At 35.1% G+C, this 17,240-nt stretch overlaps 1 protein-coding gene and 1 pseudogene across 1 annotated transcript; one reads left to right on the top strand and one right to left on the bottom strand.

Moving 5' to 3' along the window:
- The first annotated feature begins 12,442 nt into the window (after nucleotides 1-12,442).
- Nucleotides 12,443-14,089, top strand: LOC116132576 (annotated as a pseudogene).
- A 493-nt stretch (nucleotides 14,090-14,582) lies between these two features.
- Nucleotides 14,583-16,717, bottom strand: LOC116132567 (alpha carbonic anhydrase 7-like). Its single transcript, XM_031418231.1, has 7 exons — nucleotides 16,588-16,717; nucleotides 16,222-16,439; nucleotides 15,896-16,002; nucleotides 15,691-15,793; nucleotides 15,417-15,584; nucleotides 15,250-15,303; nucleotides 14,583-14,894 (listed from the first exon to the last, which is right to left on the bottom strand). Exons 1-7 carry the CDS (start codon nucleotides 16,676-16,678, stop codon nucleotides 14,802-14,804), a joined length of 834 nt encoding a protein of 277 aa, XP_031274091.1. The 5' UTR covers nucleotides 16,679-16,717; the 3' UTR covers nucleotides 14,583-14,801.
- Nucleotides 16,718-17,240: the final 523 nt, after the last annotated feature.

Raw genomic sequence — 17,240 nt, 5'->3', positions numbered from 1 at the left:
CTTAATGGTTTCATAGAAAATTGAATATGTCTAATAATTTTGAAATTAATCTTCAAGAATGTAAAGTTGTAATAGTTTTACGCTTTGGTGGAAGAGTAATGCTACAGCCACCGAAAGTTGTACACCGAATCTATGCACCGAATGATGTAGCAAAATCCTGACCATTGATTTATTATTAGTTAATATCAATCAACGGTCAGGATTTTGCCACGTCATTCGGTGCATAGATTTGGTGCGCAACATTCGGTGGCTCTATCATTTTCCTTGGTGGAATATCAAATGTCTAATCTTCAAGTTCTTAAACGCAAGCACAAAGCCTTGATTTCGAATTCGGAGGAGAGAAATTTGCTTCATAAATGCCCAAGTGCAATAAGCCTTGATTTTTAATGAATGGGTTTAAAACATCTAAGTTGATAAATTTATAATAAAATACATACGGAAGTAATAAACATAAAAGAAAAAAATGTAATTTTAAAAGTTATATATACAAAATTATCAATTCTACAATTGTCCTCAATGATTTTTCATATTCTAAAAATATTACATAATTGCTTAATTAACAATTCTATCAAATATCCCTCTCTCAATATATGTAATAAACAATCATTTAACAATTGATTTCTCATTCGAATCCATAGTCGGTTTTTTTCACAATCTTCATCGTAGAAAATACTCTTTCACCACTTTCTAATTACAACTTAATTTATCAAAATTCAACTCATAACTTAGGTTTTTCAAACAATTTCTACAAATCCAATAAAATTCAACTCTAAATATCAAGCAATTAGCCAATATATCAAAACTAAACCAAATCCCCAAATCTCTACAATTTAGGGTTTCATCAATTTTGTAAAAAAATCAAACTTAACTCAATAACTAACCAAAATTTATCAAACCCAACTTAAAACAACAACTAATTAACCCATAACTCAACATAAACAAAATTAAATCAAAATCCACATCAAAATATAGGAATTTAATCTTCCAATTTCAAACTCGTTTATTAAACTAAACAAAAACTCATAGCTCATGATCTCTCATCAATTAAGAAAGCTAAAAGAAAAGAATTTTAAGTAAAATTAAAAACAAATGAGCATCATCTTACCTTGTAATTAGACTTGGCAAAAGAGTGCCCATACTCGCAGGTAAACAGGTACCCGCATCTAATGGGCGGGTACAGGTATCCCTTTACAATATCTGTTTCGAAGTTACCCATACCCAGCCCGCTAGTGAAAATTGCGGGTGGGCCGGGTAATGCTCGGGGGTGCCCGCAGGTACCCGCACTTGAATTTAAAAAAAAAAAAATTATAATTCAAAATAAAAGAATAATTAATCAAGATTCAAAAGTCAAAACAAATTAACAAACCCTAACTCCCAAATTGAAAAAAAAAAAAAATGTGACTCAGTCTCATTCTCTCAAACTCAATCTCAACTCTTAACTCTCTCACACTCACTCAGGCCGAGAATGTTGAACGATAGCTCCCAAATGACAACGAAACAACAGCAGCTGTAGTTCTCCTGTTACTTTCATTCTGTCTCACTCTGACGCGACTTTCATTCTCTCAAACTCAAACAGAAATAGTAGCTCAATCTCAACTCTCTCACGATCACTCACGCCAATGAACTGTAGCTCCCAAACCCATGCCGATGACGAAACAGTAGCAGCTTTCCTATCACTCTCATTCTCTTTCACTCTGACGCCGCCTCACTCAAACAGTAGCGGCTCTCACTCTCATTCTCTCTCACTCTAATCTCAGCAGCAGCTCTCTCTCAAGCCATCGCCACCTCACGCCTTTGCCGCAGCTCAATCTTCTAATCTCTATCGCTGTCACGCGGATGCCATAGCCATTTGAGACTGAAAGTAAGGTATGTTGTTTTTGGTTATACTTTATTACTTTTTAGTTAATATGCTTGCATTTGCATATTTTTGGGGCAGTTATAAAAATTAAAAATTAAAAAGTATATATGTATTTTCTATAATTGGCTTTTAATTAACTCAATCACAATGCTGCCACAGTTTTCCAGGCTAGTAATACTAGGAACAATGCACTGTCAGTTTGGCATAATCGTTTAGGCCACCCACATACTGATGTATTAAGTAAAATCCTACCAAACATTCATCCAAGACCATCAGAACCAGTCTCATCATTAGGTTTTTGTGATGCATGTAAATTAGGAAAACTACATAGAAATCACTTTCCTAGTTCAACCTCTAGAGCTTCACAGCCACTTGAAATAGTTCATAGTGACATTTGGGGACCAGCACCAGTAGCTTCCTTAGAAGGTTTCAAATATTACATTCATTTCATTGATGACTACAGTAGGTTTACCTGGATGTTTTCCTTAAGAACCAAAGCTGAAGTTCAGTCCACTTTTATCAAATTTCACCATTTAGTTGAAAGACAACTTGGTTATAAACTCAAAATCTTACAGTCTGACCAAGGAGGAGAATATAGGGGTCTAATTCCTTATCTTACCACTGCTGGAATCCAACTTAGGCATTCTTGTGCCTATGTACACCAACAAAATGGGAGAAGTGAAAGGAAGCACAGACATATAGCTGAAACAGGTCTGACCTTACTAGCCCATGCATCTATGCCGTTGCATTTTTGGTGGTGTGCATTTGATACTGCTGTGTTTCTTATTAATAGAATGCCTAGCTCAATTTTGGATTTTATGTCACCATATCAGATTCTTTACAATAGAATTCCTGTATATTCTGAGTTAAAAATTTTTGGTTGTGCTTGTTTTCCTTTTTTGAGAGATTTTCATAAACACAAGTTGAATTCCTGGGTTATAGTTTAAGTCATAAGGGGTATAAATGTCTTAGTTTAGAGGAAAAATTGTCATTACTCCTAATGTTCAGTTTAATGAACTAGAGTTCCCTTTTGCTACTGGTTTTAGTCAACATTTGTCCATTTCCTGTTTTCCTTCACTCAAAGCAGCAGTCCCTCATAGTTCTTCTACTTGTTTTCCTTTTGTTTCTATTCCCTTTTCTAATGGTACAACCAGCAAAGTCTCCTCTGCAGTGGACTGTTCTGTTCCTAATCCTTCTGTCACTACTAACAAGTCAACTCCTAGTTCCTCATTTCAGTACATTAATAACTCTATTCACAGTCCATCTATTCCTAAACCATCCTCTAGAATCCATACCTCAATTTCAAAAACTCCATTTAACAACCCTGATACTTATACTTCCTTATTACCTACTCTCATTCCATCTCCTGTTTCACATACATTTCCATTAGAAATAGATCTATCTTGCTATCATCTTCCCAATTCCACAATTCAAAAGCCTTCTATACCTTCACATTATACACAATCAGCTCAGAAACTCACTGATCACTCTCTTGTTGTTGAGTTAACTCCATCAGAGTGCATTCAATTTGAAATTCCTACCTGTGCACCTAAAATTCCTCATAATCAATCTACCAACCAGCCTCTGATCACTAATACACATCCTATGCTCACCAGATCCAAAACCAGTAATTTACCCTCAACTAGCCTTACCCTGACCAGGTCTTTACCCATTCCATCAGACCCTGTTTCAGTAAATGAAATATCTGCTCTTCTTGCTTCTGTCAACCACAATCACCCCACAAACCAGTCCCTTATAACCAACACTCATACCAGATCAAAAATCAACAACTCAACATCACTTGCCCTAGAATCTGTCCCAGTAACTACAGCCTCTGAATTTACACCTACAAACCAGTCTCTTAACCCTAATACATCCACCACAGTCACCAAGTCTCAAACCAGCAACTCAATCTCAACTGCCTTTACCTTGGTTAAGTCTTCACCTGTTAAACCTGAACCTGGTACAGTTACTGAAGCTCTTGCTTGTGATGAGTGGAAAAAGGCCATGCAAGATGAGTTTGATGCTCTTATTAGGAATGAAACTTGGAGCCTAGTTCCTCGGACTTCTGATATGAACATAGTTGGTAATAAGTGGGTGTTTCGAATTAAGTTTCATGCTGATGGATCTCTTCAAAAGTATAAGGCTAGATTAGTTGCTAAAGGATTTCAACAAACTCCTGGCTTAGATTATTTTGAAACTTTTAGCCCCGTTGTCAAACCAGCAACAATTCGAATCATTTTCACATTGGCTGTCACTTATGGTTGGGATATACAACAAGTGGATGTGAACAATGCCTTCCTTAATGGTCATTTGAATGAAACAGTCTATATGAGACAACCAGAAGGGTTTGAAGTCTCTCACTTGTCTTCCCATGTTTGTAAACTTAACAAGGCTCTCTATGGTCTTAAACAAGCCCCACGAGCCTGGTTTGACAAACTAAAACAAGCATTGGTTCACAAGGGATTTCAGAATTCAATATCTGATTCCAGCTTGTTCATTCTCAAGGACAACTCTGAAATTTTATATGTTCTCATATATGTGGATGACAAATTAATAACTGGTTCCAGTTCGTCTAAAATTTAGTAGCTTGTTCATGATTTAAACAGCCAATTTGCCTTGAAAACTCTTGGGGTTGTCACATATTTTTTGGGCTTAGAAGCAACCAGGTCAGCTGTGGGTCTACATTTAAAACAAACTAAATATGTCCATGATTTGCTCGTCAAAACCAAGATGCAAGAGGCACATGCCTGTCCTACTCCTATGGCAGCAGGAACCAAACTATTTGCAGCTGATAGCGAGTTGTTTAAAGACCCCAGTCTCTATACAAGTACTATTGGAGCTCTACAATATGTCACCTTAACTAGGCCTGATATCAGCTTTACAGTGAATAAACTTAGTCAGTAACTTCAGGCTCCTATTGAGTTACAATGGCAGGTGTGTAAGAGAGTTCTAAGGTATCTTAAAGGTACTCAATTCCATGGTTTGCTGTTTAGACCAACAGCCTCTCTTAATGTTGAATGTTATACCGATGCAGATTGGGGAGGTAATTTAGATGATCGACGGTCTACTAGTGGATATTGTGTGTACCTAGGTCCTAATCTGGTTCAATAGAGTTCTAGTAAGCAAAAAGTAGTGGCATTATCATCTACAGAGGCTGAATACAGAGCACTAGCTCAAACAGCAACTGAATTGGCCTGGTTGGACAGTTTATTTACTGAAATAGGGGTGTCTTTAAACACTTGTCCTGTCATTTGGTGTGACAATGTGAGTGCTGGAGCTTTGGCATCAAACCCAGTTTTTCACGCAAGAACAAAACATATTGACATTGATACTCACTACATAAGTGATCAAGTTCTTGCAAAAAAGGTTATTGTGCAATATGTTCCCACCAAGCTTCAAATTGCTGATATTCTGACAAAAGCACTTTCCATTAGTCAGTTTCAGATTTTGAAACAAAACTTTTGTGTTGTTGAGATCCCAAATTCAGAGATTAAAGTTGACAATAGTCCAGGATCATCTTAATTCTCTAAAGCAGTGTAAAATTCTGCTAACACTGTAAACAGAAGAATCAGAGAATCTGTTGTATGTTGAACTTCCATTGTGCTATTGTTTTGTGATGTTGTTTGTGGTGTGATGAAATGAATGTTGGTAGTAAGAATTAATATTGCAGTATATGTAGAAGCATCGGAAAGAATATTGAAGTGTTGCTGTTTTGAGAAGGTGTTTGTGGCATGTTGATAAAATGCTATTGATGTTTTTGGAAATCCTGCTAACTATATGCAGAAGCATTAGAAAGAATTGCACATGTTGATAAAATGCTATTGTTTGTTGCTGTTTTGAGCAGGTGTTTGTGGCATGTTGATAAAATGATATTGTTTTTTTTTTTTTTTTTTTTTTTTTTTTTTTTTTTTTTTGGAGTGCTGTTTTGCAGTACTTACTTGATGTTTGTGGTATGAGAATATGAATTCTGGAGATAAGTGTTGAATTGAAGTAATGGTTGCATTATAATAGTGTGTATGTTGGTGCTTTGTGATGAGTGCAGAGTGTAAGTATGAAGAAGATGAAGTGTTGAATGTGAAGGAGGTGAAGTGTTGAATGTGATAATGCTTGGTAAATGCTGGATGTTAGTAGGAATAATGTGGTGATGGATTTTATTTGAAGTGTTGAATGTGATAATGCTTGGTAAATGCTGGATGTTAGTAGGAATCCAGTAATGTGGTGGTGGATTTTATTTGAAAAGTGCTGAAGCAATTCAGTAGTAATGTTGGTAAAGTTGAATTCTGGATGTGATGTTTTGTAGAAGCAGACGTAGTGAAGTAGTTCAATAGTAATGTTGGTAAAATTGAGTTCTGGAAGTTTATAGAAACTTAGTGGTGTGGAGAAGCAGATGCAATGTTGAATTCTGGAAGTTTATAGAAACTTAGTGGTGTGCAGAAGCAGATGCAATGTTGAATTCTGGAAGTTTATAGAAACTTAGTGGTGTGCAGAAGCAAATGCAATGTTATTGAAAGTGCAGGAAGTGCAGACAAGCGAATGCAGTTTTTTGATAAAGTGCAGGAAATGCAGAAAATGTTTTGAAGACAACAAACTGAAGTCTAGAAGACAATTCAGTAGAAAATGGTGAAGAATTCAGTAACCGTAGTCCAGTCTGAGGGGGAATGTTAGCTAGGTTGAAAAGAGGGCAGTTTCGTAAAACTGCAAATCCACAAAAGAGAGAACGGCGTCGTTTTGAGAAGAGAAGAAAAACTTTACTCTTTAGTTTATCATTTAGCTGGGTTTTACTCTCAACGTCAGTCTTCTTCTCTCTTCCTCTGTATATAAACAAATGTATCTCTCTGAGAATAATAAGAGAAAAAGATTCACGCATTTTTCAATTTTCTCTCTTTTAGTTTTTCAGTTTCACACGCACTAACCTAGTTTTGCTTTCATTTTTGCTCTGAATTCTTCCAAATATTTTTGCACAAGTTCTTATTGATTATTACGATCATTTTATCTTTGTTTGAGTTATGGAACATGGTTCCTTGATTGAGAGCTTAAAGGAAGTTTAAGCCATGGAGTTGAAGGGAAGCTTCAACCATTGAAGCTTGAGAGGAGCTCGAGCTGACCAAGCGGTGTCTTGGGCAGAAGCTTGCTATAGCAGAATACTTAAGGGATCAAAGAGTGGAGTTAGAGTCTTGTAAAACAGAGAGTGTTTTACTTTGTTGTACTTAACTTCGACTCTAGATTTGTTTGTAATTGTGTTTGTTATGGTAGATTCACTTCATTTAGACAAGGTCCATGGATGTAGACTAAAAAGATTTTAGCCAAACGATGTAAATTAATCTATGTGTGCTTTACTTTTATGCTTATGGTTGGTTGATTGATTTGTTGTTTGGTAAACTTTAAGCAAAGACGTTAAACACCCATTGAAACCCACTCCGCTATGTGTTAAAAAGAGTCCATAAACTCTTTCAGTAAAATAACAATTGAATTGTGAAACAATACTAATTAATCATCTAATCCTTTAAGTGGCCTGTCTTAGGATCCTCAAAAACCTTAATGAGAAATAAATAAGATCGAAGATAATCCACAACCGCAAAATCCCTACATAGTATAAAGGATATAATAATATTAATAAGATTTATGTTCTGTAAATATTAAAGAAATTAAGAGTTGCAAAACTATGTTGACTGCTAATGCGAGGTGGGATTTAAGCTTTCGCTATGATTTCATTTTGCATAATATATATAGAGATGCAATTAGAAGTGAGAAACATGTGTATAGAGAAAGCATTTTAATCAACATCAATCGATTCATATACTAAACACCGATCATGTAATGTAAACCATTTACTTCTTTTTCTATTGTTGGATGCATCTATGATAATTACGATAGAGGCCAACAAATAATCAATATTCATAATTACTAGGGTGAATTATTGAACCATAAGATAAGTTATTTGGAAATTAGTTGGCATGCATTTTCCCTCCACTGGTTTAAGCCTTTAAGTGATGAAACCAAGGACCCATATATATAATTAGAACCTATCATTTTGTCAAAGTTTCCTCTTTCAATTACTAGACATTGAATTAATTAATTTAGAGTAAATGACATATTCCTACCCAAGGTTTAGCAAAATATCTAGTTGGTACCCCTGATTTCATAAATTCCAGATTCCTAACCTTAAATGGGCCTTTTTTTTGTTTTTGTTTTTTGTTTTTAAATAGAGAAAGGTTAAATTAGTCATTTCAAATTAATTAAAAAGTCAAAATAACTCCCATGTCTCAAATTTGTGGCCTGCATTTTTGAACGACTTCCTTTCTTCTCGGCCAGTTTCTGGACGTTTTTGTCATCGAAAATCTACGCCACCACCACCATTCGATCCCTTATCATCTTCTCTTCAAAACTCATATCACTATGTTGCCTAATCACTCACCCTTTGTTGGAAAAACCCACTATTTTTTTCACTCAAATGACCACTTTTCTCCCAATTTCTTAACTGTAGTGCAACTCACCGTTAGCACATTAACATGCGCTATTGATTCTTTTGGCTGTAGGTGGGTTCACGTCAACTAGAAACGGCTCATGTTAGAATCATCCAACCGCCAATTTTTTGTCTTTTTTACCAATCCCAACCTCCAAAATCATTTTCGTGACCACCATTGGACTCCCAATGACCTCTTCTACCAAACCCATACCACCACTTGCCGTCATCACTCATCCTTTTCGACCAACCCTTTTGCCACCTTGTGAAGTTGGGTAACTTTTTAGCCTTTTTTTGACTGATCAGTGAGTAATCAGCCCCAACCGTTTACACTAGGGGTGTTCAAAAGAACCGGTTAGAACCGGAACCGGCGGATACCCTAGGTTTGGTTCCGGTTCCTACCCAGAACCAATCGTCAATGGGTAGGTTCCGGTTCCAAATTTTTGGAACCGGAACCAGGAACCGAGACTAATGTAAAATAAAATTAAAGATTAGAGGGGTTAATAAAAATTTTTGTAGAAAAAGTAATGTGAATACATTTATATTTATATTTCATAATATTTAAAGTAAGTTGGTTTGACTTTTGAGAATCTACCTTTACAAAGTAATGGAGTTTGTAATTTTGAATTTATAATTTGTAATTTTATTTTTGTTAACAAGTGCCAGGTGGGGGGGTATTTGTAAGTTTTTAAGGGTTTTTTTGCCATTTTAAAAACTTTTGGGGGGTCATGAATTTTACAAGGTACCTAGAACCGGAACCAGAACCGTTGTTACAAGTTCTGGTTTTGGGTACCTAGGAACCAGAACCTGGTTCCAAATTTCAAGGAACCGTCGGTTCCGATTTCGGTTCCTTCAAAAAGTGCAGGGTACCGGAACCGAACACCCCTAGTTGACACCTATTGAATATCTATTTCCCATACCACCACTTGCCGTCATCACTCATCGTTTCTGACCAACCCTCTTGCCACCTTGTGAAGTTGGGTAAATTTTTAGCCTTTTTTTGACCGATCAGTGAGCAATCAACCCCAACCGTTTACACCTCCAGCATATCTATTTCCCATACCAGCACTTGCTTTCATCACTTATCGTTTCCGACCAATCCTCTTGCCACCTTGTGAAGTTAGGTAACTTTTTAGCCTTTTTTTGACCGATCAGTGAGCAATCAGCCCCAACCATTTACACCTCCTGATATCTATTTGCTGTTGTTGTTGTTTGTGGTTGTATGTTTTTTGGAAGTTGCGAACATCTTGATCACCAGATTTTGGAGCCTAAAATCTTTCCCACCACATGCTCACTAAAATCCCCAACCACCTACCTATCTACATCCAGCCCAACACCCAACACGCACACGCCAGCACAATCGGAAAAGCGACTACAAAGTGGCCGTTTGTGCAAAAAAGTAGTGGGCTTTTCCAACAAACGGTGAGTGATCGAGCAACAAGATGATATGGGTTTTGAAGAGAAGATGGTGAGGGATGGAATGGTGGTGGTGGCACAAATTTTTGATGACAAAACGCCTGGAAACTGGCCTAGAAGAAGGGAAGTTGCCTAAAAAGGCAGATCGCAAAATTTGAGACGTGAGGGTTATTTGGACATTTTAATTGAATTTGAAATTACCAATTTAACCTTTAACTATTAAAAAAATAAAAAAAAATAAAGATATCCATTTAAGGGTAAGAATTTGGAATTTATGAAACCAGTGATACCAACCTAAGATTTCGCTAAACCTTGGATGGGAACAACCGTGTACTCGTTAATTTATTCACTTAACAGTGCAGTAGTGGGACAATTGTTCTCAATGCAAACACAGAAAGTTTCACTTCATTAATTAATTAAGTTTTGTAAGACAACAACAAATTAATATTTATTTTTGTGTTTTTAATAAAAAGAAAAGAAGCATGTGATTTTGGGAAATTGAAAGATTGATGGAAGTTTATTTGCGGCTTTCAATTGCTCATGCTTCATTTTTTATCAATTGAAAATATCCCATGAGTAGGAACAATAATTAGCGTCCATTTTAGGTATGATATTCTGAAAGTATTATTAAATGATTAAACATTTTTGTATGCCACAGGATTTGAGTTTGACAAAATATTTTTATTCGAAAGCAATTGCTCAAATTGAAAGCAATTCTTTTCAGTGACATGATTCATATCTTTGAACATTGTTGTTGGTTGACATAGGGCGGCTTTTGGCAAGCCTGAGTTATCCCACAAGTTTTTGGATTGCAAAAAGATTGACATAAATAGCAAGTGGCTATTATTTTATGTGAGAGACGCAATACATAAAGTGGTAGTTGTATAACGAAATAGTAAGATCCTTCGCTTTTTAGTTATGCTTACTGCTTAAAGGAGAAAAATAATAAATAAATAAAAGGCACTCATGTCTCGAGGAGATGTTAAAGCAAATTGACCAGCCAAATGTATTCATCAAATTTAATTAATTTCATACTTTATATATATATATATAAATCATATATATATATATATATAGGTGTTGATGATGTTTCGCATATGTCAATTTTTATATCAGAAGTTAAACATTAGATCAGAAATAAGTATTTATCAGTAATCTAAAAGGATATATATCCATGTCTTAATTAATTTAAACTACTTCACAAGTGTTTGTGTGTTAAGAACTTATTTTTTAGATAAATTTTCTGGTAACCATGCTTTGACATCACAATGCAGCAGAACACTTCTCTATTGTGCTCATTGACTTTTGGTTTATCAGCTAATGTGGAGATGTTCTATTTAAATATAGTGCTAATATGGCAAAAAGATTTTTCTAACCAATCATTTCAATTGTTCTAAAACAAATTTAATTGGATTATGGTCCCCCCACTTCATGTTGCCTCATTTGGTGGCACACCCCATCACAAAAATCAATGATTTATATAATTGTAACACTAACCCTAGACCATTCCTATATAATGCTACACTCTTCTCCATCCTCTCCCACGAATTATACAAAACTCTAATCTCTATTTGGGTAAGTAATATTAGTTCTTTTGATATGTAAAGCACACATATTTGTATTCTCTTATATTCATTTGTATTAAACTTGAATTTTCTGTGTTTTTGAAATAACATAGTGTGAAAGATAACCAAATCAGTACCAAATGAGGTTCTAGTGGTTGCTCTAGTCCTAAGACAATGAGCTCTTGCTTGGCTGCAAACAGAAGGGTTTTTTTGGATTTGGTGACCGGCAATAGTACGGTACGACCAGGGACTGATCGACGATGGGAATAATGTAAAGGTGAGTATTCACCCGACTTTGTGAATGACCACCACCATTGCTCTAGGCAGAGATTTAATCATGATAGTTGCAATGGCGGTTGTCGGCAGGCAGTGTCTAAAACTTGAAATATTATGTTATAATATGGTTTACGTATGTTAATATATGTTTGTGAGGTTTGAATAACCATGTCTTGTATATATTACTTATGTTTAATATGTATTTGGATGTAGATCAAGACCATATGTTTAATTGTACGTATCTTATTGTATAATAATATCAAGAGTGTTATTTAATAATGTAATGTTATGTATTGTTTTACAATTAAATTCCAACGACTCCACGCATGAATTAATGCATGCTGCATGTATCAAAAGCTGAACTATAATCAAGAACTATGGAAAGTAAAGCTAAGATTTGAACTAATTCCATTTTAGGCTACTAAATTTTGGACAATATCATAGTGTGATCTTGGATCCTTAATGCAATTTTCTCATTAAAAAAAACGAAAGAGGTAATTCGATTGCCATGATATAAAAGTTTAGAATAAGTCGGTTTTTAAAAGAAACATCAAGTCGATAATTTGTGTAAAGTTGTCTTGTGGATTCATTAACTCATTCCAATTAACTTATTAGAAGCTATATAAATAGCTATAGATTATCTCTTGCATATCTACGAATATCATTGTAATTGCAGTATAACTCTTATAACCTCATGATCTTAAATTATGAAAGCAATATCTTTATTAACTTATTATTACTATCTATCAATCAATAAGTTTATTTCATACATAGTTTAATTCTTTAAGAAACTTGAAGTTATTTCAATTATAATTTTACCAAATAATATACAGTACATATATTAACCATGCATGCAGATGCATGGTTAACTTAAACAGAAACAAAAAGCAAGTAAAATTTCTAGAGTTCTTGGGCCCAGAAACCGATTCGATCTCTGGTCATATTGGCTTGGAAATATATTCTATCAGGCCCCATTTATATTTGGCCTTTCGAAAATGGAAGGGTGGGAGGATACAATCATTCAATACCAGAAGTTTAAGTCAAGTTTCATTTTCAACCGCGATAAGCTCTCCTCGATCTGGTCAAACTGGTCACAGCTCTGCAAATTCATGTTTATCTCCCGATCTCCTTGCAGGAATAAAGTACTCTTTGTCAAGTTACAGTATGGAGGATCTCAAAAGAGCAACAAAAAATTTCGGTGAAGATAACAAAATTGGAGACTAATCCTTTAAAGGGATGATTGATGATGTTGAAGTGATGATCAAGCAGATGCGGTTTGAAGATACTCGGCAGGTAATCGATGTAAATTCGAATATCAATCTCATAAATATAGTGAGTTTACATGGTGTTTGTTAGATTTTTCTAGGTCATATGTTTTGTTTGAATTCCCTAGCCATGGCTGCCTAAGGAACTGCTAGTCTAATTCATCTAGTCTTCTTAATTGGCAAAACCGAACACAGATAGCTTTTGATATTGCTACAGGCCTGCACTATCTGCATCATTGTATTTTCCCAACCTATGTGTTATGCCTAGGAAATCAAGGGCTAATGTGGAGTCGCGTGACGAAACGTGGCCTGCTCCCGTCAGAACGGTAAGCGCACGTCAGGCCTGCCAAGCGCCCTGGAGCTCCCACGTGTCCGCTTACCTACTCCAAATCGTGTAAAATCAGCTTGGGAAATGGGTAATGGGACGTAAAGCCAGATTATGTTCTGACATTCACACCAACCCAAAGATTTAATGATGATTACACGCATTCAACTTGATATAAGAAGAGGAAGACCCCTTCATTAGGGGGATTCGATCATTTTACATTTGGAACTCTCTCACTAAAAAGCTTTGTATTTACTTTTCAATCATTTGTAAGTCAGTCCGCTTTAGTGACCTGACCCACCATATCAATACAAATCAGTGGATGTAGGACTTGCTACCTTAGCATCCGAACCACTTTAAAAACTCTCATTGCATTTATTTCATATTGATAATCCATATTCACGTGTGCTCCTTGTCCAATCAACGCTACGCACGTGTCAATTAGTTGGTGCCCAAATCGCGCATCAACACTATGCACACATGATTGTAAATACTAGGAATATATTTATAACATCAACTTGGAGAGCGAAACTCGCAAGTATTGAAACAAACCATGCTGTTGGATCTTCAAAAGGAAATGATATTTCGGCAAGTGTCAAAGGATGGATAGCACCAGAATATCTGTTGAATGTCTCAGTTTCGGAAAAGGTAGACTTTTTTGCATTTGGGGTTGTTTTGCTTGAGTTGATTTCAGGAAGAAAAGACATGGATGGAAAATTATTCAAGGCGTGCATTGGATTTTTGGGAGGGGGAGGAAGTGAAGGTGGTTGTTTTGAACAATCGAGGAGTTTCATGGATTCTTGTTTTAAGGAGGATTACCCTCTTGCTGAAGCGTTATGTTTAGCTGTTCTAGCCGAGGCTTGAGTGGAAGATGATCCTTTGCATAGGCCATCAATGGATGATATCATGAAAGTTCTTGGTAGAATGGGATGAACTGTAAGCAGTTATAATTAGTAAATATTGAAGACCATTATCAATCAAAATTTTCATCTCTTAGGAAACAGCTTTGTGGTTTGTGCTTCTTATCTTTCATTGCCAATTATAGATGTAGATTTGATTTTCTTTATGTACGTACGTATTATTGCCAACTATAGAAGTCGATTTGACATATATTATACACTTATCAGTCTATCATAGATATTTTACCGACGAATCACACTTTTCAGATGTATTGTGACAGAAATCTTAGTTTATCAAAGCATAAAAAAAATCTTAGTTTATCAAAGCGTAAAAAAATTATTTTTTTTTTTTTTTTCATATATAATATGAATTGAAATACACACTAAAACCATTATTCATATAATTATTTCTCTTTAGGAAAAATATAATAAGTTACACCAATTTATAAATTAAAGTGACAAGACAGGAATTTAACTATAAAAAAAATTGTATTTATTAATGATATATATGATCTCTAATGATGATAATAATAATAACAAAATAAACAAACAAATATCCGAATAAAAAAATCTGTTGATATAGGTGTCTCTCGTCTAGAGTTGTGTAGATCACTATATTTCTCCAACAACAATGGCATGCATGGGCATGGCGATATTGGAGTTATTGCATAGGATGAGGTATATGGTGGATGCATGATACACATATAGCAATGAGCTGCAATATATATATATCATGGGTTTTCTGTCGAATCATCATTTGGTCTGAAAAGATGAAGCGACCTCGAGTTTATTGGCTGTAACGGTCTTGCATTTGTATCCGAATCCTGGAAAAGATTACTCTTAGCATAAGTACATACATAAAAATATACAATTGTTCTAATGGTATAAGATTCATTATTCCTACCTATTGAAGAGTGTTTAATAATAAACTTTCTTCCTAAAAGTTTTCAACTGTCTCTGATTACCACCTAAACGTTTTCTAGAAAAAGAGTATACATTTTGAATATCTTCCAACCTTAAAAATATGCTTTTTGAATTTAATCAAGTACTATTATATGTCAAGTAGATGAAGAAAACAGTCTATATGTATATAATTACTGGTAAATTTCAGGTGTTCTTTTGAAATTTATGCTGGGAAAGATAAAAGGGCGGCATTGCAATATTTTTGTGCAAACTCACATCATGTACAGCTACGCGGAGAGATCGCACTTGCTCCCTTGTTACCGTCCTCACCTAATCACATTAAGAATTCATGAGAAGATATATAAATATAAAAATAACCACTTGATCGAAAATGAGCAAGTTTTTGGTAAGTTGAATAAGTTAATATATTGTCGGTAGCAAACCTTTCTGACAATTGTCCAGAGAACATTTTCAGTGCAAGGAGGAATAGTAAGAGAGCCAATATATCTGTAATACTTCCTACTGCCTATCTTAATGCCCCTTGGATCCATCATACCCACCACTTTATCTCTTTCAGTGCTGCCACCAATGGCTGCTAAATGATCCTTTATCTATTAAACAAAACAAAGAATCATCATTTGAAGGAATACTTGACAGATGGATATATAGAGTTATAAATTTTATAGCAGCTTCCTCAATTAGTAATTAATTAATTACCGATGACAAGAAAGAATCAGGTCGTCCGATTTTGTACATGATCCCAACTACTGCAACTTTCCCATCTGTGCTTTCGTGAACCATGTGAGCCTCTAGATCAAATCTGCAGTTCATAAATTTTAAAGAAGTAAATCAAAAGAGAAAGTGAAATCTTCCAATTTAAGCAATATAGTGATTGTTAGCTGAAGATATATAGTTATAGTACCCCTCCCCATTGAGAGTGTGCTCAGAAGGTGAATGCCAGTGGACCTGGTTGAGTATATATTCAGTTCCATTTATCTCAAGTGTTCCGGCACCCTGTTCCCACTTTAACTGCACGCAAAAGAGATAAATATTAATATTCTATGCATCAATGCATCTATATAGAAAATATATAGATCATGTGATGCATTTTAATGGATGGAATCGGAATTACATATTTTACTAGATGATCTGATGCATTCAATTAGATCATTTTTATTTGCCCTTTATTCACAAGTATATAAAGATTGAGTATTTTTTTATTTTTTTTTTCTCGTTTCAATTAATTACCATCATGTCATGGCCTCTATTTCTTAGAGTGGCATTAGAGGGCTTGTAATTTCTTTTAAGTCTCCCTAAATGAGACACTACTTCAACTCTCTCATGCAACAAATCGATTGGAGACTGCATTGATCCATTTTCGCAAGCACTCCATTCGCTGTGAAGCTCTCCCCATCGTTCTGGCCCATTCTCACCTCCTGCTTTATAATTAAACTCTGTCTCATCCTCTGCACCATTAAACCATATATCAAACGGAGAGAATTAAAATATGAAATTATACAAACACACATTAAATCATATATTTAACATTAAAAGAATGAATTTGCTTGCAAGGATCTCCATTCTCATGGATACATGTCTAATATAACTACTTACCAACTTCTTGAGATGTTGCCGGGGATGACTGAAAAACAATAAGAACAATGAAGAAGAAACAATACAAGAGTTGGGTTGAGAGTTTCTCCATCTTTTGGCTTTTAGCTTTCCAAGAATTACACTTTGAACATGCAGATATAACTGAATGCATCGTAAAGCTAAGCATCATGCTGCTTATATAGAATTCGTTGCTAGTATGAATGCACAAATCTTGAAAAGAATTTTCTGAATTTCTTCCAAGAGTACCATTTTCTGCTACCAAGTTTGAACGCAAGAAACCTATGAGAAGTTGCTAACCAACTGTTTCTTGTCATAAAAGGCATATTAAAATAGCATATGTACTTAGAAAAGAAAATTAAATAATTCTGGTAGTATATTATTTTGTTATACTTTTGTCTCTTTCTTCAAACTTTAATATGAGCTTCATTCTGAATAACGCCAATACGATGACGAATCCGGTTTTGGTTTTGAATAAAGAAATCTCGAGGTTTGGATTTCGTTTGCTGGTGGATGCATGAGCAGCTGATTACTTCCATTCGCAGCAGTTGAATCATAAAAAGAGTTGGTGGTTAATTGATTAATTAAAGGTGGATGTAAATGTAAATCATCGGTGGAAATAAAATCGATAATGTTATGTCATCATCTTGGTAATT

This window comes from Pistacia vera, unplaced genomic scaffold (assembly GCF_008641045.1).
Source record: "Pistacia vera cultivar Batoury unplaced genomic scaffold, PisVer_v2 Contig255, whole genome shotgun sequence".
NCBI lineage: Eukaryota > Viridiplantae > Streptophyta > Magnoliopsida > Sapindales > Anacardiaceae > Pistacia > Pistacia vera.
This window is presented reverse-complemented; position numbering and strand designations above follow the sequence as displayed.